Genomic DNA, 24,109 nt, shown 5'->3' with positions numbered 1-24,109 from the left:
TTGAACATCTGGAATAAGGGTTTTAGTTCACACAGGTGAACTCTTAAACAGCAAGTTCACAGTGGGCACTCGTCCTTAAACACTAAGTTGTTCACATGGTGCAACAGGGCATAAATGGGTGGCGTACAAGTGGGGGGGGCAGCACCAGGTGTGCCATGGTGGGCATTGCACCCAAATGCAACCCCCCCTAGTGACGGGCCTGATTGAGTCACAGGCAATAGAGACTTGCAATGTGGGAAAATAAAGTTGGACATACAAATGAAATCAACCTGGGGTACCAACTAACTGGAAACAGTTTCTGAGTGTGGCTGAGAACATGTCAAATCTTGCAAGCTTCAACACACACTACCTCATGGAAAATGGGGAAGAACTTGCATAAAACCAACACTTGCTTGTCAGTGGTGGGAGAGAAGAGGAAGGAATCGTTCTCGCATCCAACTGTCAGACTTGCATTCCAAGCAAGAGGAATCTAATAAGGCTCATCCTGCTTGCCATCACAGCAGCAGAGGAAAGTGCAGAAGTCATCATGGTTTATAGTCCAGGCACCGGCATCCTTGTCCTGCTTCTACATCACTGGCCATCCATCAAAGCTGAAGAAATCTACTTCATGACTGGAAGGCAAGGAAAGTATGGAAAGCTCATGGTTCATCCCCATCCATATAATCAACAGCCTTCTGAAGCTGAAGAGATAAACAGAGTTCAGCATGGTCTTCTGTTGCCAGTGTATGGTTTACAGGCTTCTTTCTTCTTGCACACGGCAGCTTGGCTGCCGGGTAGCTCCCATTTTGTTGGGAACGACTGTACCACTGATGCTGTCACCAGTGCACTGGTACTCATTTTGCCGACCTCAGAAAGATAACAGGTCAAGTCAACCCTACATGGTGTTAATTCAGCAGCCAACAGGGTGCAAACTCAGGACCCCAATATCCAAAGCCAGCCACCCGAACCACCAAGTGAACGGCTTGTTTTTACAGGCTGACACACCAAGTGCCTTCTTTGGGCATGGGAAGACGAAAGCCTTCATGATGATGAATGGTGGAGATATAAATTCAAGCATGTGCCAAACCTAGGAGATACATTGTCAATGGACAGACATCAGCAGCAGCCACACACTTCATCTGCTGCCTATATGGGGACAACAAATGAAAAACTCTGAATGAACTCAAATGTGAAAAGACTGACATGGGAATTGCTGTCAAGAAGCCTAAACCAACAGAAGATAGTTTTGCAATTTATTTGCTCAAGTGTGCACACCAGGTGTACATACGGAAGCATGCACATTTGGGCCATCATGTCATTCCACAAACACAGTATGGCTATGAGAATAGAGGATGGGCTATTGAGGTCAAAAATGATGACAGGAAGCAGGTGCACCAAAACTGCTTAATGAATGTGTGTGACTAAAGGCCCAGTCACACCTTGACGTTTTAGCCAGCGATGGCAATGTATCAAAATGTATGTAAAACGCTGGCTTACGCTGAACTTTTGATGTTTTTTTTTTTTTAAGATTCGGACGTATTCATAACGAGTTGGTCGTATGCATAACATATTAGTAACGGACACAGAACGTTTCGTTGTCTTATAGATAACTTATACCAACGAATGCTTAGCCTGTTGTCAGCGTTCACAACCTATGCCCAACGATAGTCTAACTTATGCATAGCGCGCTGCACGTATCGCCGACAATCACGTGGCGTAGGTTATGAAAAGGCTGCTGCACAACGATTCAAATCGTAACCGCTGGAGAAATGGAAGTGTCAACATCGCAGACACACCTTGGCGATCTTGCCAGCATATGCCGACCTCTGAAAAATGCGTCTAAAACGCTGGCGCACGTCGAATACGGTATGGGTGAGTTTGGTATACGTGAATAGAACGCTAAAGTACGCTCTCATACGTCGTATTAAATGGAGTACGTCTTGTACTTTTAAACATTTTACGATGTACTTGCTGTATGCCTCACACGTTCCGCATGCGATGGGAATAAGTTGTACGCATGATATGTGAACGTTGGCACACGTCGACAAAATTACTTGGAAGGTGCTCACAAGTCGAAACGCGTCAAGGTAATGGTTAGTGTCAGTGTTCCAGACTCCATGGTTTTTTTTTTTTTTTTTTTTTTTTTTTTTTTTTTTCGGTATGGCGGTGATGTTGACACTTCGATTTCTAGTGCGGTTATAAAATAATATAATTAATAGGCTGCAGCTCAACAATTTAAATCATAACCGCACTAGAAATCAGTGTCAACATCACTGTCAAACCAAAGAAGAAGAAAAAAAACCAGGGAGTCTGGAACACTGTCGCTAACCATTACCTCAACGTGTTTCGACTTATGATTAACTTACAAGTAACGTGTGTGGACGTGTGTCAACGATCGCATAACGTGCCTACAACTTGTGGCCAGCGTCGCGGAACGTGTGAGTCATACGCTGGCATGTCTTAAAATTCCAAGTATGGAAAATTTGAGGACAACCGCAAAGTACAACGATGAAAGCCAGCGTACTACGACGTCGAGCAGTGTTTTTCAGCGTGCTCTCAATGTTTCCAAAACTTACCCATAACTTATGTGACATGTGCCAGCGTTTGACAATTTTTTCAAAAATCGACAAAAAAAAAGCTGGCTAAAACGTCAAGGTGTGACTGGGCCTCAACACCAGCAATTGGCCATGCAGGAGTATGCAGAACAAACACAACCAACCATGTTCATGTGAATCTGGTCTTCATTACTTTGAAGTCATCTGCTTAAATTCTCACCAAGAAAGCTTATGACTTTTTGATCACCATGGATACACTGACAAGGATCATGGCTCGACATTCAGAAGGATGCATCAACAATTCATGTACAAAAAAACAACAACATTTAATTGGTGGATTATAATTTTACAATTTACATGTGAACACGATCAGAAACAAACTTTCAAAAATGCCGTTTTGGTAGATTGAGGGTCGGTCCACAAAAATGTAAAATTCATAGTTCGCATAAGTTTCCTGCAATATCATTATGCACATTCTATATTATGAGACACCGGCTTTGAGTTCATCCTTGAGAACAAATGTTTTTCCCAGGAGTTTGGGTAACTCCTAAAATAGACTCCTGAATCCAGTCAGTGACTAATAACTATTAGGGGGATTGTCATGTATGGTACTCTGTTTCGGTGGTTTCCAATGCAACGAGTATATCGACTTAAATTCATGTACACACTGTTGGTATCCTTGTTTTAGGACAGTTGGATGTAATATTTGAGGAATTACCAAGATTAGAGGAAAATAAAACGTACAACACGTTTTAGGAAGTGTAGTTGCTAGAGCATTTTGTTATAATGTGTGTTGCTATGGAAACCAATGTGGACAACAAATCGCAACTTCAGAAATTTGTGCAATGATGTATTGTGAAACATTTTGTCAAGTTTCAAGATAAAACGTCCAAGAGGGGAGTGCTGGGTTCTTTAACACTAACATGGCTGTCGCCATAGCAATATTCTCAGCTCGCACAGGTTTCTGACAATGTCATCATGCAAATTATATGTCCTGAGATGCTAGGCTTTGATTTCATCCATGAGGACAAATGTTTTATCTCAGTTTGGGTAACTCCAAAAATACAGCATTTTTGGGCCCTCTGCTGCTGCATTACATGAAGTGAGTTTTTAATCCAAGATGATCATTTTGACTTTAGAATAGATAATTAAAGAACTTCCTCACACACTGAAGCTCTAAAAAAAATAAAAGCTATGTGCATGTGCAGTTCATGATCGGAGCTGCACCACCCACCTGTTGCAGATATGCCGGAGCACTGGCATGTCTGCCCTTTCTGACACAGGGCATCACATCCTTACATTGAGGATGGCACAGAATCCCACAGGTCTCGCATCTCAAGGCAAATCCACCAATCAATATTCGTGTCATACAAGCATTGCAGTTCTCAAGCTGGATTACCTGGAGCCCAAGAATCAAAAGCAGTACAATGTATTTTTTGTTTTATCAATTCAAATGATTTTCAAGCATGCTAACCACCATGCAAAACGAGAGTTTGTAGAACACGATATCCATAATGTTCAAATATATACTTTGATTGCAATAAAATAATGATTTTCAAGGTCATTAAAAAAAAAAATATATATATATATCCAGAAGTTTAGCGCAATGAAGCAGTCTTTTACATCACCCCATATAATTGTCCAAATACTGCTAAACTGAAAGTTCTTGGAAGTATTATGAAGGCGATTTGTGTTCTCGTATATTTTTCTATTTTTTTTTAAGAGATTTAGACATACGAGTATACTGTAAATCAATTCCAGCTTTTACTGCCGTTTTATGCAGAGTCTATTAAATCACTGGATGAAACTCCTGACATTAGTTAATCGTGCCTCTTTGTGTCCTTTATAATGCTCTTAAAAACAGTGTGCTCATTGGAATGATTTTCAATTTTGTTTGACTGGAAGGCAGGCAGAAAAACAAAACAAAATTCACTCCTCTGCACATGCCAAAAGCAGTCAATACAAAAACAAGCAGTCATAGACTGGTACTTACGAAATCATCAACTTGACCTCTGACCTTGTCTTATAAAAGCTGTCTCTGGAGAAGGTAGCGACACAAACCAGAAGTTTCTACGATGATTCTGCACCAAACCATCAAAAATCGTAACGTCGACTGAAGCAAAAAAATCTCCATTTCTCCAGGCAATTATTTAATATTATATTATCAGTCACAAAACCATAGTATTCGGCCATCCACCAACTATCTTTACATAATCGACGGCTTAGCGAGTCAGGCATGCGACGATAACCTTTATTGCGAAAAAAAAAAGACTTTTAAACACCATCTTTATCGAAAACAACGTCAGCGCGCACACGCAAAACCTTTACGTGACTCAACGATGCGTCTGCTTGAGCACGCTGCACCACGTGATGAGCCGTGACGCGGTGAGTAAAATTTTTTATACAATCTTAAAACGTCTCCAAAACATCCGATTTTTACCAGAATTGACAACCGAGTGTTAAGCGTCCTAAGCAATCGCAAAAACAAAATTAAAATCGAAGTTAAAACGAACTCGTAACGTCGACCGAAGCAAAAATACTCCATTTCTCCACATGAATTTACGGAATTATGTTTGACCTCACTGTGACCTTTGACCGATTTTGACCAAAATCTAATCAGCGCTAGCCATCACCCTTCCGATTCACGTGGTGTAAATTGACATTGGCAGCTTCTTCCGTTCGAGTTATCGTGCCTACAAACAAACACACAAACACACACAAACAGAGGATGGAAGTCATCAATATACTTACAAAATCTTTAGATTTCGTAAGTAATAAAGACCGACCCACCCACATCTCTCACCTTCAAATGGAGGGAGCTGTGTGTGAACATCTATATAGTTGAACTCTGGGAAGGGTTCAAAACAGCATAGCACTTACTCATGTATGTCTTCTTGGGTTGCTTTATGCAGCTTTTTTGGCTAGAGTGTGTGAGGGTTCAATTGTTTATATAATCCGAGCCATCTGGTTTAGTTGATTAGATGAGAGCTGATTGGCTATTCCACACACACATACACACTTTTAAACATCTGCAATTCTTGTACAATTGGAATTGGCTCGCATACAATTTTGAAACCAGTTTAGCGATTATAAAAAGAGCAGCAGTGTAGAGGTACAAGAAACCCCCCCCCCCCCCCAAAAAAAAAGGGAAAGAAAAAGTACTTCAAACACACCGTTTTGCCAATGAAGTAGTGATTGCCCAATGTGCTTTTCAGGACAGCCTCGTTCTCACAATTGTTATTTTCTCCAAACTCTCCTTCAATGTTGGGGTCCTTTTTCACTGAATGTGGGATTTTCTCCCCATCTGGAAAAAAAAAATATATATATATATATATATATATATATATATATATATATATATATATATATATATATATATATAAATAAAACATTTGAAAGAAATGCAGCATCATTTCTATTCGAAAATGCAATGCAGACATCATCACTTACCACAGGTGGTACAGCACTATTGGCAGCAAATTTCAACTTCCAAGATGAAACATTGAAGCAATACAAAATGCACTGACACTACAATATCGATTAATATAATTGGTTCATTGGTTCACGAGTCAGTAAGTGACCACTACATTTGTTATGGGTGTGCGACTGTCCTGAGCATATCTCCGTGGGTTTTGATCTGATGTTGATAAAATTAGGGTGTGAGGTTTGTATCATGATCTCGTTGTTTTCTGGAGAATGGGTGTGCTGCGCCCATTATGGGCAGAGCCATGCCAAAAAAACATGCGTTTTTAGGGGGTAGCCGGTTTCAAGTTACATCTTCTCCGAGGGGGTTTGTCGAATCTGGCAGGGGGTTTCAGTATTTGGTTAGCCCAATGGCACCTGCATAGCCTCACGGAGCTCGATTTTTCATTTTCGTCCCAAGGTCAAGGCCACAAGGTCACGAAATTAGAAAATTGCGAATTGTGTTTTTAGGGGGTAGCCGGTTTCAAGTTACATCTTCTCCGAGGGGGTTTGTCGAATCTGGCAGGGGTTTCGGTACTTGGTTAGCCCAATGGCACCTGCATAGCCCCAAGGAGCTCGATTTTTCATCTCAAGGTCATGGTCACAAGGTCACAAACTTAGAAAATGTCAAAAAAAAAAATCAATAAAGTGGGCATCAAGCTCCTAGGGTTTTCAACTGTTTTGAATGAAAGTTGGTATGCAAGTAGTGCTCTTCGAGTACTACAACTTTCATCATTTACGTTTTTCCCAATTCCCGCCAGTTTGCCCGTGGCATCCCCTCGAAGGTCAAAAAATAAAAAAGTGAACCGTGTACATTGCTCGTGAACCATCGCAGTCTCCAGACTTGTTGATGTTTACTATTCATTTTCAAAAAGCTGTTTAAGATTGGGAACATTGGACTATCATCGTTCCACTTTTGTGGAGCTGAGACAACACCTCAACTCATTATTATTATTATTATTACTACTCCCAGATACCCATCTACGACGGGTATGGGGGACAGGATGGATCACAATACTCGGTTACGGTACTTTCTTTTGATGTTTTGCGCCACATTCAACAGCTCAGTTCATATTGGTGACGTGTCTGTTTGCCCATTGTAGCGTTTGAGACCGGTCGCTTTAGATTGTTGGCCTTGACACGTAGTGCCGGATGAGTAACACGAACGATTTGACATATTCATCGTTTCTATATTACATCCATCAACAGATTAACAACATGGCAGGATAAAAGTCGTAAATGCCGAGTTGAACAAATGTCCTGAACTTAGTTCAGTAAAGCACATCTGGGACCCGGCTGTCGGTTTGCCGCCGAACGCTGCTGATAGTGACGTCATCAATTCCCTCTGAAAGTTCTATCTATATTCGATTTTTTTGAATCCGCCATCACCTGCGTAACTACATGGAACACAATGTAAAAAATTCAGAAGTATGGACAGAATATGTTCGGAGAAAAGTGTGTTAGAAGTTCCAGGCTTTCACCCATTATATTATGATTATTGTATACAAGGTCATCTCATGGAAACCAAAAACATTGAACGAATCTGGACACAACAGAACAAAAGGCACAGTAGAGAAAGCTGAGGGGATCAACACAAACAGCAGGGTTGAAGGACAAAAAAGAAAACAAAAAAAAAAAAAAAGAGGGAGACTTGGACAAACAATGGGTGTGAGGAGAATGAGGTGTAGGGGAGGACAAGATGGATACAGAAGCAAACTCTCAGGAAGGAAAAAAACTGGAAATTTGGAAGGGGAGCTTTGGGATGTGGTGAGTAATTGGTGTAGAAAAGTTTAGTTTTTAATGGGGGATAATCAGAGATGGTGGTGAAGAGCTGTCTTGAAGACTTGGATGGAAGATTGAGATTGTAGAGAGTTCCACAAACAGGGGAAAAAAAAAAATAATCATAATAATAATAAAATAAAATAAAAACAGTGGAGGTGTGCAGAGATTCTGGATTTGGAGAGAAGGGGGTTGATGGTGCATCAGTTGCATCCCACGAAAACCTGGGTAGGGACAATGTACAAAAAGAACAGAAGGTGCAAGACCAGAAAAGGCAGAAGAAGACATACCGCCAACTCATCTGGCAAGGGGGGAATCAATACACAGCTTAATCGCAGAACATTTCAATAATCTTGAAGGCCTTGGTTTCCACGGTATCAAGTAAAGCAAGGTGCAAGGCAAAAGGACGAGCCCAGAGGGAACAGCAATACTCCATAAAGCTGAGGATTACTGTCTTGTAAGTTGATATATTCAAATGTGCCAAGGAAGGACTTTGGAAGATGTAGGATTCCTACTTGGCAACTCGATTTGAGGCAAACTTTGAAATGTCGTTTCCCTAAGAAAGAAAGGCTGATAATGATACCCAGGAGTTTGAATGATTGAACTTCCTCAAGAGGAAGTTAAGACGGTAGATGGGAGAGTTTGCCATATGGTCCTTTCAGGGGGGTGGGGGGGGGGAGAATTGTCAGGATTGAAAGACATTCCATGTGCTTGTGACTGTCAAGGTCTGAAGAGAAAAGCGATGCTGGGAGGTGCGGTAGTAGGGTTGGTGGACCAAGAGCTTGCCTGGCAAATACAACTTGGTGAAGAACTCTTAAAATGTTCTCAACTGCTTTTAAAAGGAAGAAGGAAGCCATGTTTATATTCAATGAAGATTCAGTTTGGAAATAGAGAAGAAAAAAAAACAAAAAGGAAGTATAGGATGAAAGAAATGCAAGCAGAATGAGATCGAGTGGAAATAGTTTTTCTTGTTTGTTTTTATTTTTGAGATGAAGAAGGGGAACAGGAAAATGGTGATGAGGGAGAAGTTTTATTCAGAAATAAAGAAGCAAAACAAAGAACACAGAGAAACAAATTACCCCCGTGCGGGAGTGACGGTCATCTCTGCGAGAAATAATACCACAAGTTCTCAATGTTCAGTTATGACCGAAGACCACTGCGCAGCTCGAACTGCGCAGTTTGGTTAAAGATGACTCGGCATTTTGGCGCGCGCGCACAAAATTATATTTTGAAAATAAATGCCGACGTTTACATTTCGGGTTTTGAAACTTTTGCACCTTCGGCAGAAAATGTATAAATATAATATACAAGGTCAGCTGCTATGCAATGACACCATTCACTAACTTTTACCATGCCCAGAAGAGAATATATAGCCTCCTGAAGGTAGGGCAGTTTTGCAAACTTTGAAGTCTCGTGATGTGAAAACGAAAGCGAATATCGAAAATCTGGCCTGACCAAATTTAAATATTGTCCCATAGATTCATATGCCACAATCAAATTCAAGATCGCTTGAGAAATGTAGGAGGAAATAGAATTTGAAAATTGTCATTTTCGCAACTTCAAAGGCCTCGTGACCTTGACCTTCGGTGACCTTGAAAGTCATACCATCGTGTACGTCTCATCGACCTCTATCAGGATCACTAATGACCAGATCTCCCGCTTCAACTTCATTGTGAACGGATGGACGGACGGACGGACCCATATTACGAGGTCATTGGAAATGACCTAAAAAGGGACACAGAATCTGATGAGCAGCTAAATTAGGCCTTGAACACAAAAAACAAATTCCACAAATGCAACTTAACACGGAAAATTGGACGGGATATAACAGCAACACAAGAACAAAGCTACAATAGAAAAACATGATGGTTATGAAGCTGTCTGTAGTTATCTTGCATCATAATGCAAAGCAATTGTAGTTTAGGTATGGTGGAGCACACCATGATATATGGTAGGTCATGCACGATAACCACCAGAGGCAATCCAGAATGTGCTGACGGTCAACATATTTACACTCACACCTCATACGACCTGGGATCCCCATGAAGAGTCATAAACGACGTCGAGTTGAGTTCACAAGCTTTACCTTACCCAAGCACTTTTGATCAAGAGGAAAAGAAGCAGAGAGGATAGCCACATTTTTCTTGACAAAGGATAATAAGCATATTGTCAACTCACTCAATTAATTATGAGGAAAACCCTTCATAGAATAGTTTTAATAAAAAGCAGAACTGCATCATTTGACCTTCAGGAAATGCCCACAAGCTCCATCAAAACGTCTTCATGATAAAAAAAAAAAAATGTGTGGTGTCTCGTTAATAAAAGTGGTGATGTTTATAAAAGGCAAAAAGGTCACACGTACACACAGTCGCTGCCAAACATTATATTCACATGTTTGAGACATTCCCGATTCCTAAAAAATTTTTCTCGGTCCATTCTTTCGAAGAAAATTTACTTTCAAACAAGATGAGGCTACATCCCACACACTTGGGCAGACCAATTGTTTGTGACATTTCAATAGTAATCCCAGTTTGGGTGACATTCCACGGCCCACACGACCTCACATTCCAACACTCCCACATCATCATTTTTTTGTGGAGCCATTTTCAATAAAAGTGCATCAAGATAGGCCTCACACATTAAAGGAACCTGAGAACGTTTGTGTGCTGCCTCTTCTGCACAATGTATGAAACAACCATTAGGAATTGGAAGGAAAGAAAAGAAAAGAAAAAAAAAAAGTATATTCCTATCTTGTTTTTAAGGAAGACAATTTGATGCACATTATTTCAGAACCTAAACAAAAGATGTCAGACAATATCTGCTTTGGATCAAATTGTAAGCCATTGAGTAGGTGTAACATTCATTGCTTTTGGAGAAGGCAGAGATCAATATAGTATCAACAAGAAAAACAGCAATGAGAGATTGCAGACCCTCACCAGGACTTTAAGTGGTGTATTTTTTTTTTTTTTAAGGGTTGAGGGTAAATCCAACATGGCTGCCAAACCATGCATCTAAAAGTTGAAATTTAAAACATGTATTCATAAACTCGACTCGATCATGAATGTGAAGTTTCACATCGATTGATCAAGCGGTTCCAGAAAAAAAAACATTTAATATTTTTCTTCAATCCAATATGGCTGCCAAACCTTGTGACCTATCAATTATTCCTTAACACTGGTACAACGATGTGTGTGTGTGTGTGTGTGTGTGTGTGTGTGTGTGTGTGTGTGTGTGTGTGTGTGTGTGTGTGTGTGTGTGTGTGTGTGTGTGTGTGTGTGTGTGTGTGTGTGTGTGTGTGTGTGTGTGTGTGTGTGTGTGTGTGTGTGTGTGTGTGTGTGTGTGTGTGTGTGTGTGTGTCCTCAATAACCATGAAACCTCACAGCCCAAACACTTGCATGCGCTACCAAGGGAACTCAGGAAGTGCATGAATGAAAATTGGGCATTTGAGTAAATTTGAACACCTCCTTTGAAGATAACGGCTTCCCTCCATGAAAGGCTTATCCTTGGTCAGCACAACTTTGCCTCACAAGGGTCTTGGCCAACATTTTGATTTGACCTATTCAAACATGACTTGCCTTAGAAACACGGTCTCTCTCAGACTAATTAAAGGATATAAATAGAGATATTTCTGATTTGAAGATCAGATCTCGTGGACTAAATAAGTGTCAATCTGGAGTGAAATCTGAAAATTTTAAGAAAACTGTAATTGTTATAACTAAGCATACAAGTGTTTTTATTCAATGAAGGCACGGCACCAGACTCCCACCTTTTCCATATTTCCACAAGAACATGTGAAATTGCCAAAGCATTAAAGTTAACTTTTTATTCTGTTCAGACAATTATATTGAGTGAAGAAAATGCTCAGGGAATTTGCCCAAAGCAAATTCATTGAGTGCAACAAGAATAATTTTAAAGCCAGCGAAAGCTCCCACACCACGAGCAGTTGGTGTGGCAACCACGGCTCAATTCTCCATGGGTAAATCCTTGGAGTTTGGAAAGAAAAATGAAATAAAACGAGAACTGCCACTTTATAACTGCTGGCAGTGGTGACCGGGTACCCAGAAGTCCGGCTTCGACACAAATACCACGGAATGAGGCTCCACACGCTTCTCTACGACGCGACATTCACAAGTTATGGACCAAAGAACAGGCCACGTTCCATCAATATATTTTGCACACAGTTCACCATTTTTCCTGGAGCAATCATCGGTATCAATTGAATTGCTATTCCTGTACCTTCAAACACATGCAGGTGCAGCCAAGTGAGCCTTCTGGAAAAAAAAAATCTGAAAGTTCTCAGATTCAAATAATTAAATAATTCTGGCTACCAAACCGTGTGGCCGATCGGGTTGAAATTTTAAACGTACATTTCTCATGTCGGCAAGATGTGGCGGTTCCAGAGTAAACATTACTTCATATTTTTCCTTCAATCCAACATGGCTGCCAAACAATGGGGCCGATAGAGTTGAAATTTAAACCCATCATTCCCCATGACTGCTGCATCATAGCTGTGAAGTTTCACATTTATTGATGCAGCGGTTCCAGAGTAAACGTTCATTAATATTTTCCCTTCAATCCAATATGCCAAATGATGTGTTGCCAAAAAGGTGGGAGAACTTTTTGTTCGTCATGGAGATGCGGTCATACATGTAGAGATTCCCCTTCATCGGTTCAGCTGTTTCAGAGAAGAAGACTTTTAAAGTAGTTAATTTTCAATCCAATATGGCTGCCGTACCACATGACCCATTACATCATAAATTTAAAGTCTCCCTCTAATGGGGTAGTGGATCATGCTTGTTAAGTTTCATGTTGATCAAACAAGGTGCGTTTTTCTATCCATGATGGGGGCCAAACCATGCGACTTGTGACATCATAATTTTTACCATGCATGCAGATATGACAGGGTATGATAGTTGCCAAATTTCACTTCGATAGGATAAGTGGTTCCAGAGAAAACATTGAATATTTTTCTTGAATCAAACATGGCTGCCAAACCATGTGATCTATCAATTATTCATAAACAAACTTATATTCAGTACACTTCAGCAATTCGAATGTGAAGTTTCCCCTTGATCAGACCAGCCGTTCTGGAGATGTTTGAAGGTTTTAGGGTTAATTCAATATGGCCACCAAACCATGGGACCTTTCAATTAGAAACTAACAAACTTGTGAAAGGATGTCTTGGGGAACACGTGTGAAGTTTTGTCTCAATCTATCCTGCCGTTCCGGAGAAGATTATTTTAAAAATTCATTATTTTTCAATCCAATATGGCTGACAAACCATGTGACCGATGACATCATAAATTGAAATTCTGCCTCAAATGGAGTCGGGAACAAGTGTGAAGTTTTGTGTTAATCAGGTAAGGTGCGTTTTTCTATCAAAGGTCATCACCAAACTATGTGACTTGTGATGTCATAATTTTTAGCATATATGCAGACATGGTGGAAGATGACAGTTGCAAATTTTCACTTCAATAGATTAAGTAGTTCCAGAGAAAACATTATTAAATATTTTTCTTAAATCAAACAAGGCTACCAAACCATGTGACCTATCAATTTTATTCATTAACAAACTTATATCCCCTACCCAACGAGAATACGTTTGTGAAGATTCCCTAACGAGAATATGTTTGTGAAGATTAACAAACTTATATTCACGATGAGTGTGCAATACGTATGTGAAGTTTCCCCTTGATCTGACCAGCCGTTCTGGAGAAGAAGATGTTTCAAGATTTTCGGGTAAATTCAAGATGGCCACCAAACCATGTGACCTATAAGAAATTAACAAACTTGTAAAATGACATCATGGGGAATGTGGGTGTAAAGTTTTGCCTCAATCTGTCCAGCCGTTCTGGAGAAGATGTTTTTAATTTGTTTTTTTTCAAAACAAGACTGCTGCCGAAACAAGTCACCGATTGTCAGAATTTTTTTCTGCAGTGAAGTGTAGATGAGGCTCAATAAATTTCAGATTTTTCCCTTGCAGCGTTATACTTGACGAATTTTCACCAGGATACCGCTTCACCAATGACGTCAGGAGAAGGAAAAAAAAAAAAAAAAATCAACCGTGTCCCGCATGGGGAGTTCATTAAAATGTATGAAGCGAAAAACATTTTTCATTGCACGATGCCAGAGATAGAGGTCCAAAGTTTTTCAGTTTTTTTCAAGATGGTGCCCATACCACATGATCTATGTCGTCATAATTAATCAGGTATGCCACCAAAAAAGATACATTCATACGGTGAAAACTGTCGATTGGACTTGCGTTCGAGAAAATTATTTTAAAAGTGAAAACACCCGCAAATTGCCAGCAGAAAAAGAATAAAATAAACATAAGAAAAACAATAGGTTACCCAGTCCATTAGACCAGGTACCCTAACAAACAGAAGAAAAACAATAGGTTACTCAGTTCATTAGACTGGGCACCATAATAAAATAAAAAGAAAAAAAAATTGGTGGATTACAATGAGTAACGCGAACTACGAGTTCAGAGAATCGAAATTTTTTTTTTCAATGGCTTCAAAAACAATGCATCCCCACTCCATGGCAGGATGCCCAAGAGGTATGCACACTCACTCTAAGCTGTCTAGCCTGGGTTCGAATCTCAACCCAGCTATAAACTGTCATTCCACTGTTTAACAAGCAGGGCGATTAATCAATGCGTGTGCCATCCCGATCAAATGGACGTTAAACTGGGCATCAGATCTGCTGGAATTAGTTGGATATTTAAGATCCCTTTGTGGTGTCCATGAAAAGTAATGGAGCAATCACCAGCATCCTGTCCAAATTCCTGCTCTAACCTACAGCGGCACTGCATCAGCAGAACTGATGCTACTCAGCCTTGCTCTGCATAGGAAGAAAAAGAAAAGAAAATACCACATCATGATGTGTAATATTTTAATTCATTTAGGGAGGGAAAGGGTGGAAGGAAGGACCAGGCACCTTTGCTCACATGCAATAAAAGTTTATGCGATTATTTTTATAACAACAAAAAAAAAAAACACAACAATAAATTCCATTGTCATACCCAAAATTTAAATGAATCGCATTCAAAATGGTTACAAAGACATCAATCCTTGCCTGTGGAGTGACGAGCCAGCACAGACACACGGCGTCGGCTTCTTTGTTCCCTTCGCTTGGGCAAAGGGATGGCACAAGATGCAACAGCACTTTGTGCAGGCTGAAATATTTCTTCATTTGAACCTGAGGTTTTTGATTCCATCAACTCCCAGCTCTTATAGAGTAAAAAGAAAAAGAAAACAAAAATTACAGCAATGGCTAGTAAGGGCTCAAATAATACAATCAAGAACTGTTTTACAGAAATGCAGATGGCTATTTTGTTAATCGAGCCAGTGCAGAATCCCTTCCTTCTCAGAGCATATCAGGTCAACACAATGGGGGTTGAAGACAACAATTTAAAAATAAAAAAAAGGAAGGAATGACAAAATTTCACAGAATTTAATACAGGCAAACTTGTTTGGGTTGTTTCTTGGTAATGCAAGCCACTCTACACCAATTTTAACTTTCCACTTACAAGCCAGCACCATATTATTTACTATTTTGAAATGACTGATCTTCTGCTCAGATATTGATGCTTAAGGTGCATACAATATTTGACCAATTAAGCAAGGCAATTATTTGATCTTTCAAAGCAAGCAAAAGAGCCAGGAAAATATTCACATAGAATGACCCGAAATCAATACAATAAGCACACACAACATTTTGGTTAAAAGATTAATGTTTGACGTTTTGTTTCATAAACATGTCCACTTCGTCTTTTAATTCATGTTTGTTTTTTCCCCCTGAATTTCTCGTTTCAACGTTCTGCCGATAAATGTTGGCCATGGTGGATCCAATCTTTCGCTGCCAAAATCCACGGACTCGATTCCGTGAGTTTTTTTGGGGGGGGGGCAGGGGGTTTGTGAAGGACTGAGTATGTCATATGCCTCCAGCTTTTGGATGAGCAATGCAATTACATCACGAAAGCCATTTAGGGAACATTTCATGCAATCTGCAAAAAAATTATGGACAATTTTTGTTCAAGGTCTCCAGACATTTATTGAAAGAGAAAGTGGCCATGAGTCCAAAAGAAAACTTCAAACATTATTCTAACTGTTCCATATTCAACTGGAAAAGTGTATGCTGTTTTATTCAATAAAGTTATGCTTATAGCAGTAAGTTTAAAGTATGTTTGTTGTAGTTGATAAATAAAAACAGGTACCTATTGAAAGGAAAGATTTGGGCATTTACAGGTCAGGTCAGGTATGGGAGCATGTGCCAGAACAGCGCGTCGCTGCATCCACTTTCCACCGGTACTCCAGGGGCCTCCGTCTGGCCATCCCCCAGGCAGATGCCAGGCCCATCCCCATCTCCTTGAGATGATGGTCAACCTGCTGCAACCATGAGGAACGTGGTCGGCCCACTGGCCTCCTCCACTCATGAGACTCCCTCGCTGAGAGAATCTGGTGAGCAGGATCAGCGTCAGGAAAACGAGCCACATGTCCATACAGCCGCAGCTGACGCTCACGGACTATGCAGGTAACAAATCTCATCCGAGTCTCTCTCAGCAACCGCTCGTTGGACACAAAATCCGACCAGCGATAGCCAAGGATTCTCCGAAGAGACCCGGTACCAAAGGAATTAAGTCTCTGTCTCAGATCCTTGGTCAAAGTCCAAGTCTCGCACCCATAGAGCAAGACTGGAAGTACCAAGGACCTGAAGACTCGGACTTTCGTCCTTCCGCACAGGTACCGGCAGCGCCACACCCCATGATCCAGTGAATCCATGACTCCCCAGGCCCGACCCAGACGTCTATTGACCTCCGGCTCACAACCTGCGGAGACATGAATATCACTGCCAAGGTAAGTGAATCTATCCACGACCTCAACATCCTCACCACAAACAGACACAGACAGGACAGCAGCATCCAAGATATCACCGAAAGCCTGGATCTTAGTTTTGACCCAAGAAATCCGTAATCCCAACGGCTCCGACTCCTCATTCAGCACCTCCAGGGTCCCCAAGAGGATGTCTAAAGTCTCCGCAAAGATGACTGCATCATCTGCAAAATCAAGGTCCGAGATCTTGACATTGCCAAATGATGCACCGCAATTTGATCTCTCCGACATCCTCCCAAAAATCCAGTCCATACAAGTGCTGAAAAGTGTGGGGGCAAGTACACATCCCTGACGAACTCCAGTAACAACTGGAAATAAGTCAGAGATGGTACCACCACACTTCACAGCACTCTCAGTACCAGAGTAGAGTTCAGACATCAGATCGATCAGTTTCGGTGGCACCCCACGAAGACAAAGAATCCTCCAGAGGACATCCCGATTCACTGAATCGAACGCTTTACAGAGATCAACATAGGCTGCAAGCAGCCCCTGCCGAAACTCTCGTCTGCGTTCGGTGAGGACACGAAGTGCAAGGATACAGTCAATCGTTGACCTCTTTGGTGTAAAGCCTGACTGCTCTGGACGCTGGTGCTCAAGCAGATGGTGGCGAACCCTATCAAGAATTATCTGAGCAAAGACCTTGCCCGGCACTGAGAGCAGCGTCACCCCTCGGTAGTTGTTGCAGTCTTGGCGATCACCCTTCCCTTTCCAGAGAGGGACAACAAGGCCCCTCTTCCAGTCAGTTGGGATGATGCCTGTGTTCCAGGTAGAGCACAAAACTGCATGCAACGACACGAGTGCAGCATTTCCACCAGCCTTGAGAAGTTCAGCATGGATGCCACAGATCCCTGGAGTTTTGCCCCGTTTCAACTGGTTCACCGCAGCCCGTGTTTCCACAAGCGATGGTGGACCACAGTTGATTCGAGGGTCAGCAACAGGGATTGTAACACCCTTGACGTCCAACTCGACAGCTGGGGGATCAGCCTGGTACAACCACTCAAAGTAACCGGCCCAGCGGGCCTTCACTTCAGACTCCTCTGTCAAGAGCCTACCACTCTCTACTCGAACTGCAGTGCTCCGAGGGATGGGCTTGGATGAACGTAATGCGCGAATTCCCCTGTAAGCGGGACGAGAATCACCTGTCCACAGGTGATGCTCTACCCCCTCACAGATTCCTCGCACATAGGCTTCCTTGTCCACCCTCAGTGCACGTACAGTTTTACGCCTCAGCTCCCTGAACAGCTCAGCTCTGCCATTCAGCCTGGCCCTGCGACTCTGGTCAATGGTATCCAGTGTCCCGAGAGACAAAATTCTTTGCCCTGCGGTGAACTCCAAGGCATCCACCGGCAACATCAAGGACGGTGGTCTTGAAGGTGCTCCACAACTCTTCAGGACCCCCCCAAGTGTCCACTCAGCCTGTTCGCAAACTCCTCAGCTACTCTCTCATCCCTGAGCTTGGCAACATCCAGCCTAGGCTGGGATGGTACCATTCTCCAGGATTTAAGGTGCAGCTTTAGAGTTGCTACAACAAGCCTGTGGTCAGTATTGAGGAACTGAGCACTCCGGTAGACCCTGCAGTTCTGGATCATCCTCCAACGACCGTCAATGAGGACATGGTCAATCTCTTTTGCCACACCGCCAGCGTTGGAATACCAAGTCCAGCTATGAGCTTGTGGGCGCTGAAACCATGAACCGGCCATCCTAAGTCCATGACTTCTTGCAAAGTCAAGGAACTTAGTGCTATTCTGGTTCATAGTTCCTGACCCATGGGGACCAACACACTTTTACAACACAACACAGCATTTACAGAAAGGCAATAATTGAATCATCCAGATTTTAAAACTTACATCAGTGAACAAGTGCGACTTATAAAAACAAAGGTATCAATATGACAACTTTCGGCAGTTCGTATGGACTTGCTGGGTTGTGCTATTAGCAGGCCCAACTTTTTCTGAAGTCATCCATCCTATGCATAACAAGAAATAACTGGAACGTCACCCAGTTGAGTGCATACCACCACCAAGCTGAAAAAGTTTACATTTTGTATCCCATTGATAGGCCAGATCTGTGTGGAAGAAAAATAATTACATTCACTTGTTGCTGGTACTTTGTAAACTTATTTTTTGTCCTGGAGTTGAATTGGCTGTCTGTAAAGTTTCCCTTTTCCCGAGTCTTTTGACCTACATCGTGATAAATGAACATCTTAGTATGAAAAAGGGTCTTGCTCATTGCAGAGAAACAGGCTGACCTGGTTGATAACACTGCAAACTTTTGCCTATCAGCTCATAACATAGTTGAATTTCCAAATGTCTCACCCTCCATTTTTTGGGATGTCAAATGAGAACGAGGGATTGTTTTGAGATTCCAGTTAGTGAAGTTCATTTGAATGCTTCAATTAATGATTGAATGTTCTTCCTCTGTATATACAAAATTAAAAATTATCTTGGTATGCTGATCCATTGCGTGGAAATAGTTATTTTCTTCCACATCTGCATCCAGACCTCAACCAAATCCAATTCGTAAGTGTCACACACTCAACTCATCCACCAAGTTTTGTCAGAACCTGTCCATAACTTGAAATATCCTACTCACAGACACAGGCAGACAAACAGAAGTGAATACATTACATCCATCCACTACCAGTGGCAGAGATAACAAAATTTGATGCAGGATGACGACAATCAGCCCAATACCTCTGCATGGTACCAGTGCCGGATTCAGCTAGAGTTCATAGAACAAAATAATCCATGCAATCTTGAGAAAAAGGACATGGGAAGGGTCTTTTCAACTCTTGCTTTGCATTTCCAAGCATGATATAAATCTGTAAATAAAAGCGAAATGTTTGTTTGTAACCCTACTCCTCTGAGCTCCGAAGGTCAATCACCACAAAACTTTATATAATAGGATAACATTGCTTACCACGGTGTACCGAAATAGGAACTTTAAACAATAAATTTTCTCAATTCATACATCATAAACACATGAGCTGCCACCTGTCACCATATCTGCAAGAACATATCCATGTATACAATACTTCAACAAAAAAACAAAACTACTTTTGTTCAGATTTCAACCCAGATAGATATATTTGGCAGGGTGGTAACTTCCAATCAAATATGGTATCAAACATGAAAAATAACTAATTCAGATGCTACTATGATCAACAGGATTGGCAATAAAAGGAGTCACATGACTGGTCAAATCATTCAAAAACCAAAAATATACAAAAACAACCCAAACATGGATTCAAAAGCAATTGTACTGCTCATCTGACATAACTCTCAAAAGTGGAAAAAAAAAAAGTTTGTCAAAGAAAAAGGCAACCACCTTCATCAAATATATACCTCTAAATATATACACATCATAGTTTAAAATAACCAAGTTAACATCCTAATTTGATCATAGATGTTCGATTTATTTAATAATACATGTGTTCCCCTTAAATTACCAATTTTGGGGCGTGTATTTGTAGAAACAGGAATTCAGTTCGGAGATATTGTGGTGGGTGGAACCGGTAACCTTGGCAACCATTAATTTTTTTGATTTTCAAATGGTTTCTGGTCACTATCACAGAAATATTCAATCACAGGTGACATCTATTTTATTTCCTGCAATATTATCGATATCACTGACCTCTTGACGTCTGTCTAGGGGGCCATTCAAAAATGACGCACCAGACGCGTGGGGTTGGGCTTGGAGTGGGGGTAGTTAATGTCCAAACGTTGAGTTTTACATTTACATGGGGTTGGAGGGGGGGGTGTTTTCAGAAGCATTACAAAACAACCTTTTTCGTCACATTAAAAACAAGCGATTAAAGGAAATTTTGGACGTTTGCGGGTGAGCTTGGCCAAAACCTTGAATGAGGTCCTGATCAAGCTTTTCTCCAGTAGCCATGGCTTTGCCAAGAAAGCTCACTGGGGAAGGCCAAAAAAAAAAAATGAAAAAAGAAAGTGATGCCATCTTCCTGAGAAGAGGACGAAGATAGAGGAAAAAGAGACTGAAGCAGGAAAATAGGTTGTCCATATATATATATATATATATATATATATATATATATATATATATATATATATATATATATATATATATATATATATATAAAATCGCAAAATGCTTTTGTCCGACCTTCCGGCTTTGAGCTCACAAAGATAATTGGTGAGCAAAAAAAAATAATTCAAATAAATCAATGAATAAATTTTTTTAAATCATAAAATAAATAAACTTTCCATGATCAGATTTTTAACCACGATGCACCAAAATAGGCATTTTAAAGTCCTGAGGAAGTCATTGGCCCATTATTACAAGTTGCACTCCAGAGTTGATTTATTTACCAACATGAGGGAATTTTTGTACTACAGCTGCTTCACTCCTTTACATCCTGAAGACCCCTTTGATCCTTTATTATCCAGACCCTGTTCAGATGTTTGACCTTTTAGACCCCTTCACACCTATTCAAACCCGAATGAGATGTAAAGAGTATCGACCTTCAAAACCCTCTGGACAATTTCAGACCATTTCGACACTGACCCCTTTAAGACCATATAAACACTTTCGACCCATTTAAGACCCTTCTGCCACTCCAGATCCCTCCACACCCCTTCAGAAAAATTATTAAGAAATGAAAAATAAATAACAGTAAAATAAAATGAAATCGGATAAAATTCCCCCCGAAATCATTTTTTATGACCTTTTTCATGCACCATTCGTGTTGCATCACAAGTTGCAATGACAAATCGAAACCGATATCCCAAAGTGAAACTGATGTTGAAAAGTGAAATAAACTACTGATCTATGGATCATCAAATGGGAAACCGCAATTAAATGTTGTGAGAAATACTGAATGGAAAGAGATGGGAAGTACAGCGAAAGGGAGCAGGTTGGGGACTGAAAAAGCAATTAGGTAGTCGGTTGGTATGGAAAGAACTTTGGTGATCTTTTGTCAGGCGGTAGGCCCAAAACATGCCCAAATTTGTTTCTTGGCCAAGCTTTTTTCACATCACCCTCACTCGCAAGCAGTACTTCAGAGGTACAAGGACGAGTTGAAAATCTTTGCTGGTGGAATGAAACAAGGTTGCCAAGGTTACCAGCTCCACCAACTGCGATATCTGCAGAATGAATTCTCGTTTCGACCAATGCACACTCATTTGAGGTGAGACGTCGACAAACCCATCAGTGATGGGTACCCTGCTAGTGTATAATCTTTGTTAGACTGATAGACAAGCAGAGTGAACCAAGTGCACGGAGTATTAAATCCATCAGCACAATGATTCAGCTTCATTTGTGTGAGAGGGGGTTGGGGGGATTAAGGGGGGAGGGCAGGAAGGAGTGCAGAGGAGAAATGTATGGCAGGCTCAGGGACAAAATATTTTTTGCAAGTATCGTGCTCTGCATGTCCATTACTTGGCAAAAAAAAAATTCTGTTTGTCTGTGCGTGTCTGCTTGCCTCCAGCCCAAACTGCTCAACCGATCGTTCTGAAATTTTCGGAGATGGTCACCGAACCTGCGACAGTCCCACATTGATGTTTCGTAAAATTTGGTCGAACGAAAAGGTCTACACATAGGCCAAATTTTCTTCACCACTGATATACATAAATATACATCATTTTTGGCCCGATCTCACAACGTTGTGGGCAAATTTGGCCAAAACTTGGAGTTGGTTAGATGTCAAGAACAAGCAGATTAGAATTTGGTTCAGGTTAGTATAACCGAGTTGTGTGTGGGCTCTTCACATAAAGAGAAACAATCAATGAATTGGATCAACTGTTTATTACACTTACTGATGCTTGTTCACCTTCACCACACTCCGTGCTATTCTACTTACGATCACAATCCAATGCAACAGCTGAACCAGCACAACCTAGCATATAACCATAAGTTTACCTAGCCAATAGTGTCAACAACAGAAGACAGTGGTATCACCCAGATGGCACATCAGGCTGTAAACCATCCTTTGCATGGAGGAATGATTTCTGAACCATGGCGATCAACGTAACTGCAACAAACTGGATCCCTGATGCATACAAGCACCATCAGTCATGATAGCGATCATCTGACACATCCCGACCAGCGTCTTTTGGTCAATGGTGTTTCCAGGACGTCAATCCCTTTCAAGCCGGAGGCCAAAAAAAGCTCAATTACAAATGGTCCGACAAGGAAACCTGAAAACTCTCCATCTGTGTTGTCACTTCATTCGGCAGAGTCTAACTGCCGGAGACCACACATGCGTTCCTAACTTGATGCAAATCTCAACGACGAGAACACAAAGTGGCTCCATTCTCCAAACCGTGCACTGGAAATCCACTCAATCGCACCCGCTGTGCCGTGAATAATCACAACATCCGGCCAAAGTGGAAAACAACCCCTCCACATACCAACGTCACGTGCCCCCAAAATGACCAGCACTATTCCTCACCCGGTGACATGAACACATCTGACCAATTAGTGGGCAACAAAGCAAACGTATCAGCCTGGTGAAGGTACGAGCCCGACCAAGTGCCATTCTAGTTAATGCTTCTTTCTGTATACACTGTATGAGCCAACAGGAAAAAAATTGTCTTGAGGAAAGTAAAATCTGTACATTTTGGATGGCATGTCGACTTGTATGTATACATTTGAAAGAATCATAATAGATCTTTATAAAAGTGTCAAATACTACAAAATATTCAGAGGATGTACATTTGACTCGGCTGTTCAGTATGGGGGTTCCCTGAGGTCCTGATGTCATGCAATGCAACGAGAGCTGTTTTAAGATCATTTTTATTCAGCCAGGCTGGAACACTCTGTTCTTGGTCACACAACTTTCATCATCAGATTGGTTCAGTGAAATCACAGCAGGAACTTCATGGCAGCAGATATTCTACCTCACTTGTCATGACATTGCCTGCATGTACATCAGTCACCTTTCACTTATCGCACCAGCCTCCAGGCTATCACTTGATTGCAAAAAAAAAAAAGGTTGGACCCTACTCATCTCAAATTTGGTCTCCAAAAACGAAATACTGTTACGAATCTGGAAACCATGCGCACTCAACATTCAGGTCCGAAAGTTAGTTATGCCGGCAAGTACTTGCGAGATAGGTCCCTTTCCTTTTTGTCTAGTGGGAGACTCGAAAACATGCATTGTGACGTCTTTAGTTAGGTTATTACATCAGCCATCCACACCCCATACATCAACCATCCCATCACGCTCCATCCTCACAGACGAACTCCTCTGGTATGACAATTTTCTCAGGGCAGATCCTGTTACTCTCTGCGCGAGCGAGGCCACGTAGCCACGAGGAATATTTGGGGCTAGCGAGCAGGGGCCATGGCTCCGCCTCGGAAGGGTGAGGCCATAGGCCAATGAGGGACGGACAGCGAGATTATTCTCGTTAAGACCCCGCCCCATGTGGGAGGAGATATAGCCCCCGAGCAGTGCCAGAAGAGTGGTGGAAAAACGGG

General features: G+C 41.4%; 1 protein-coding gene across 3 annotated transcripts in view; it reads right to left on the bottom strand.

Annotated features, from left to right (window-relative positions):
* LOC147030110 (rac GTPase-activating protein 1-like) overlaps positions 1-24,109 on the bottom strand; it is a 119,218-nt gene that overhangs the window by 63,134 nt on the left and 31,975 nt on the right. For all 3 annotated transcript variants that reach the window (XM_085873817.1, XM_085873819.1, XM_085873818.1), the window contains 3 exons: positions 14,853-15,006; positions 5,708-5,838; positions 3,769-3,933 (listed from right to left, as the gene is read on the bottom strand). In XM_085873817.1, the coding sequence (XP_085729943.1) occupies positions 3,769-3,933; positions 5,708-5,838; positions 14,853-15,006 (450 nt within the window). The remainder of the gene's footprint in view (positions 1-3,768; positions 3,934-5,707; positions 5,839-14,852; positions 15,007-24,109) is intronic.

Source organism: Eptatretus burgeri, chromosome 3 (assembly GCF_056783735.1).
Source record: "Eptatretus burgeri isolate ZD-2024b chromosome 3, Ebu_testis_v1, whole genome shotgun sequence".
Taxonomy (NCBI): domain Eukaryota; kingdom Metazoa; phylum Chordata; class Myxini; order Myxiniformes; family Myxinidae; genus Eptatretus; species Eptatretus burgeri.
The sequence above is the reverse complement of the archived record's forward strand: the minus strand, read 5'-3'. Positions and strand labels throughout refer to the sequence as shown.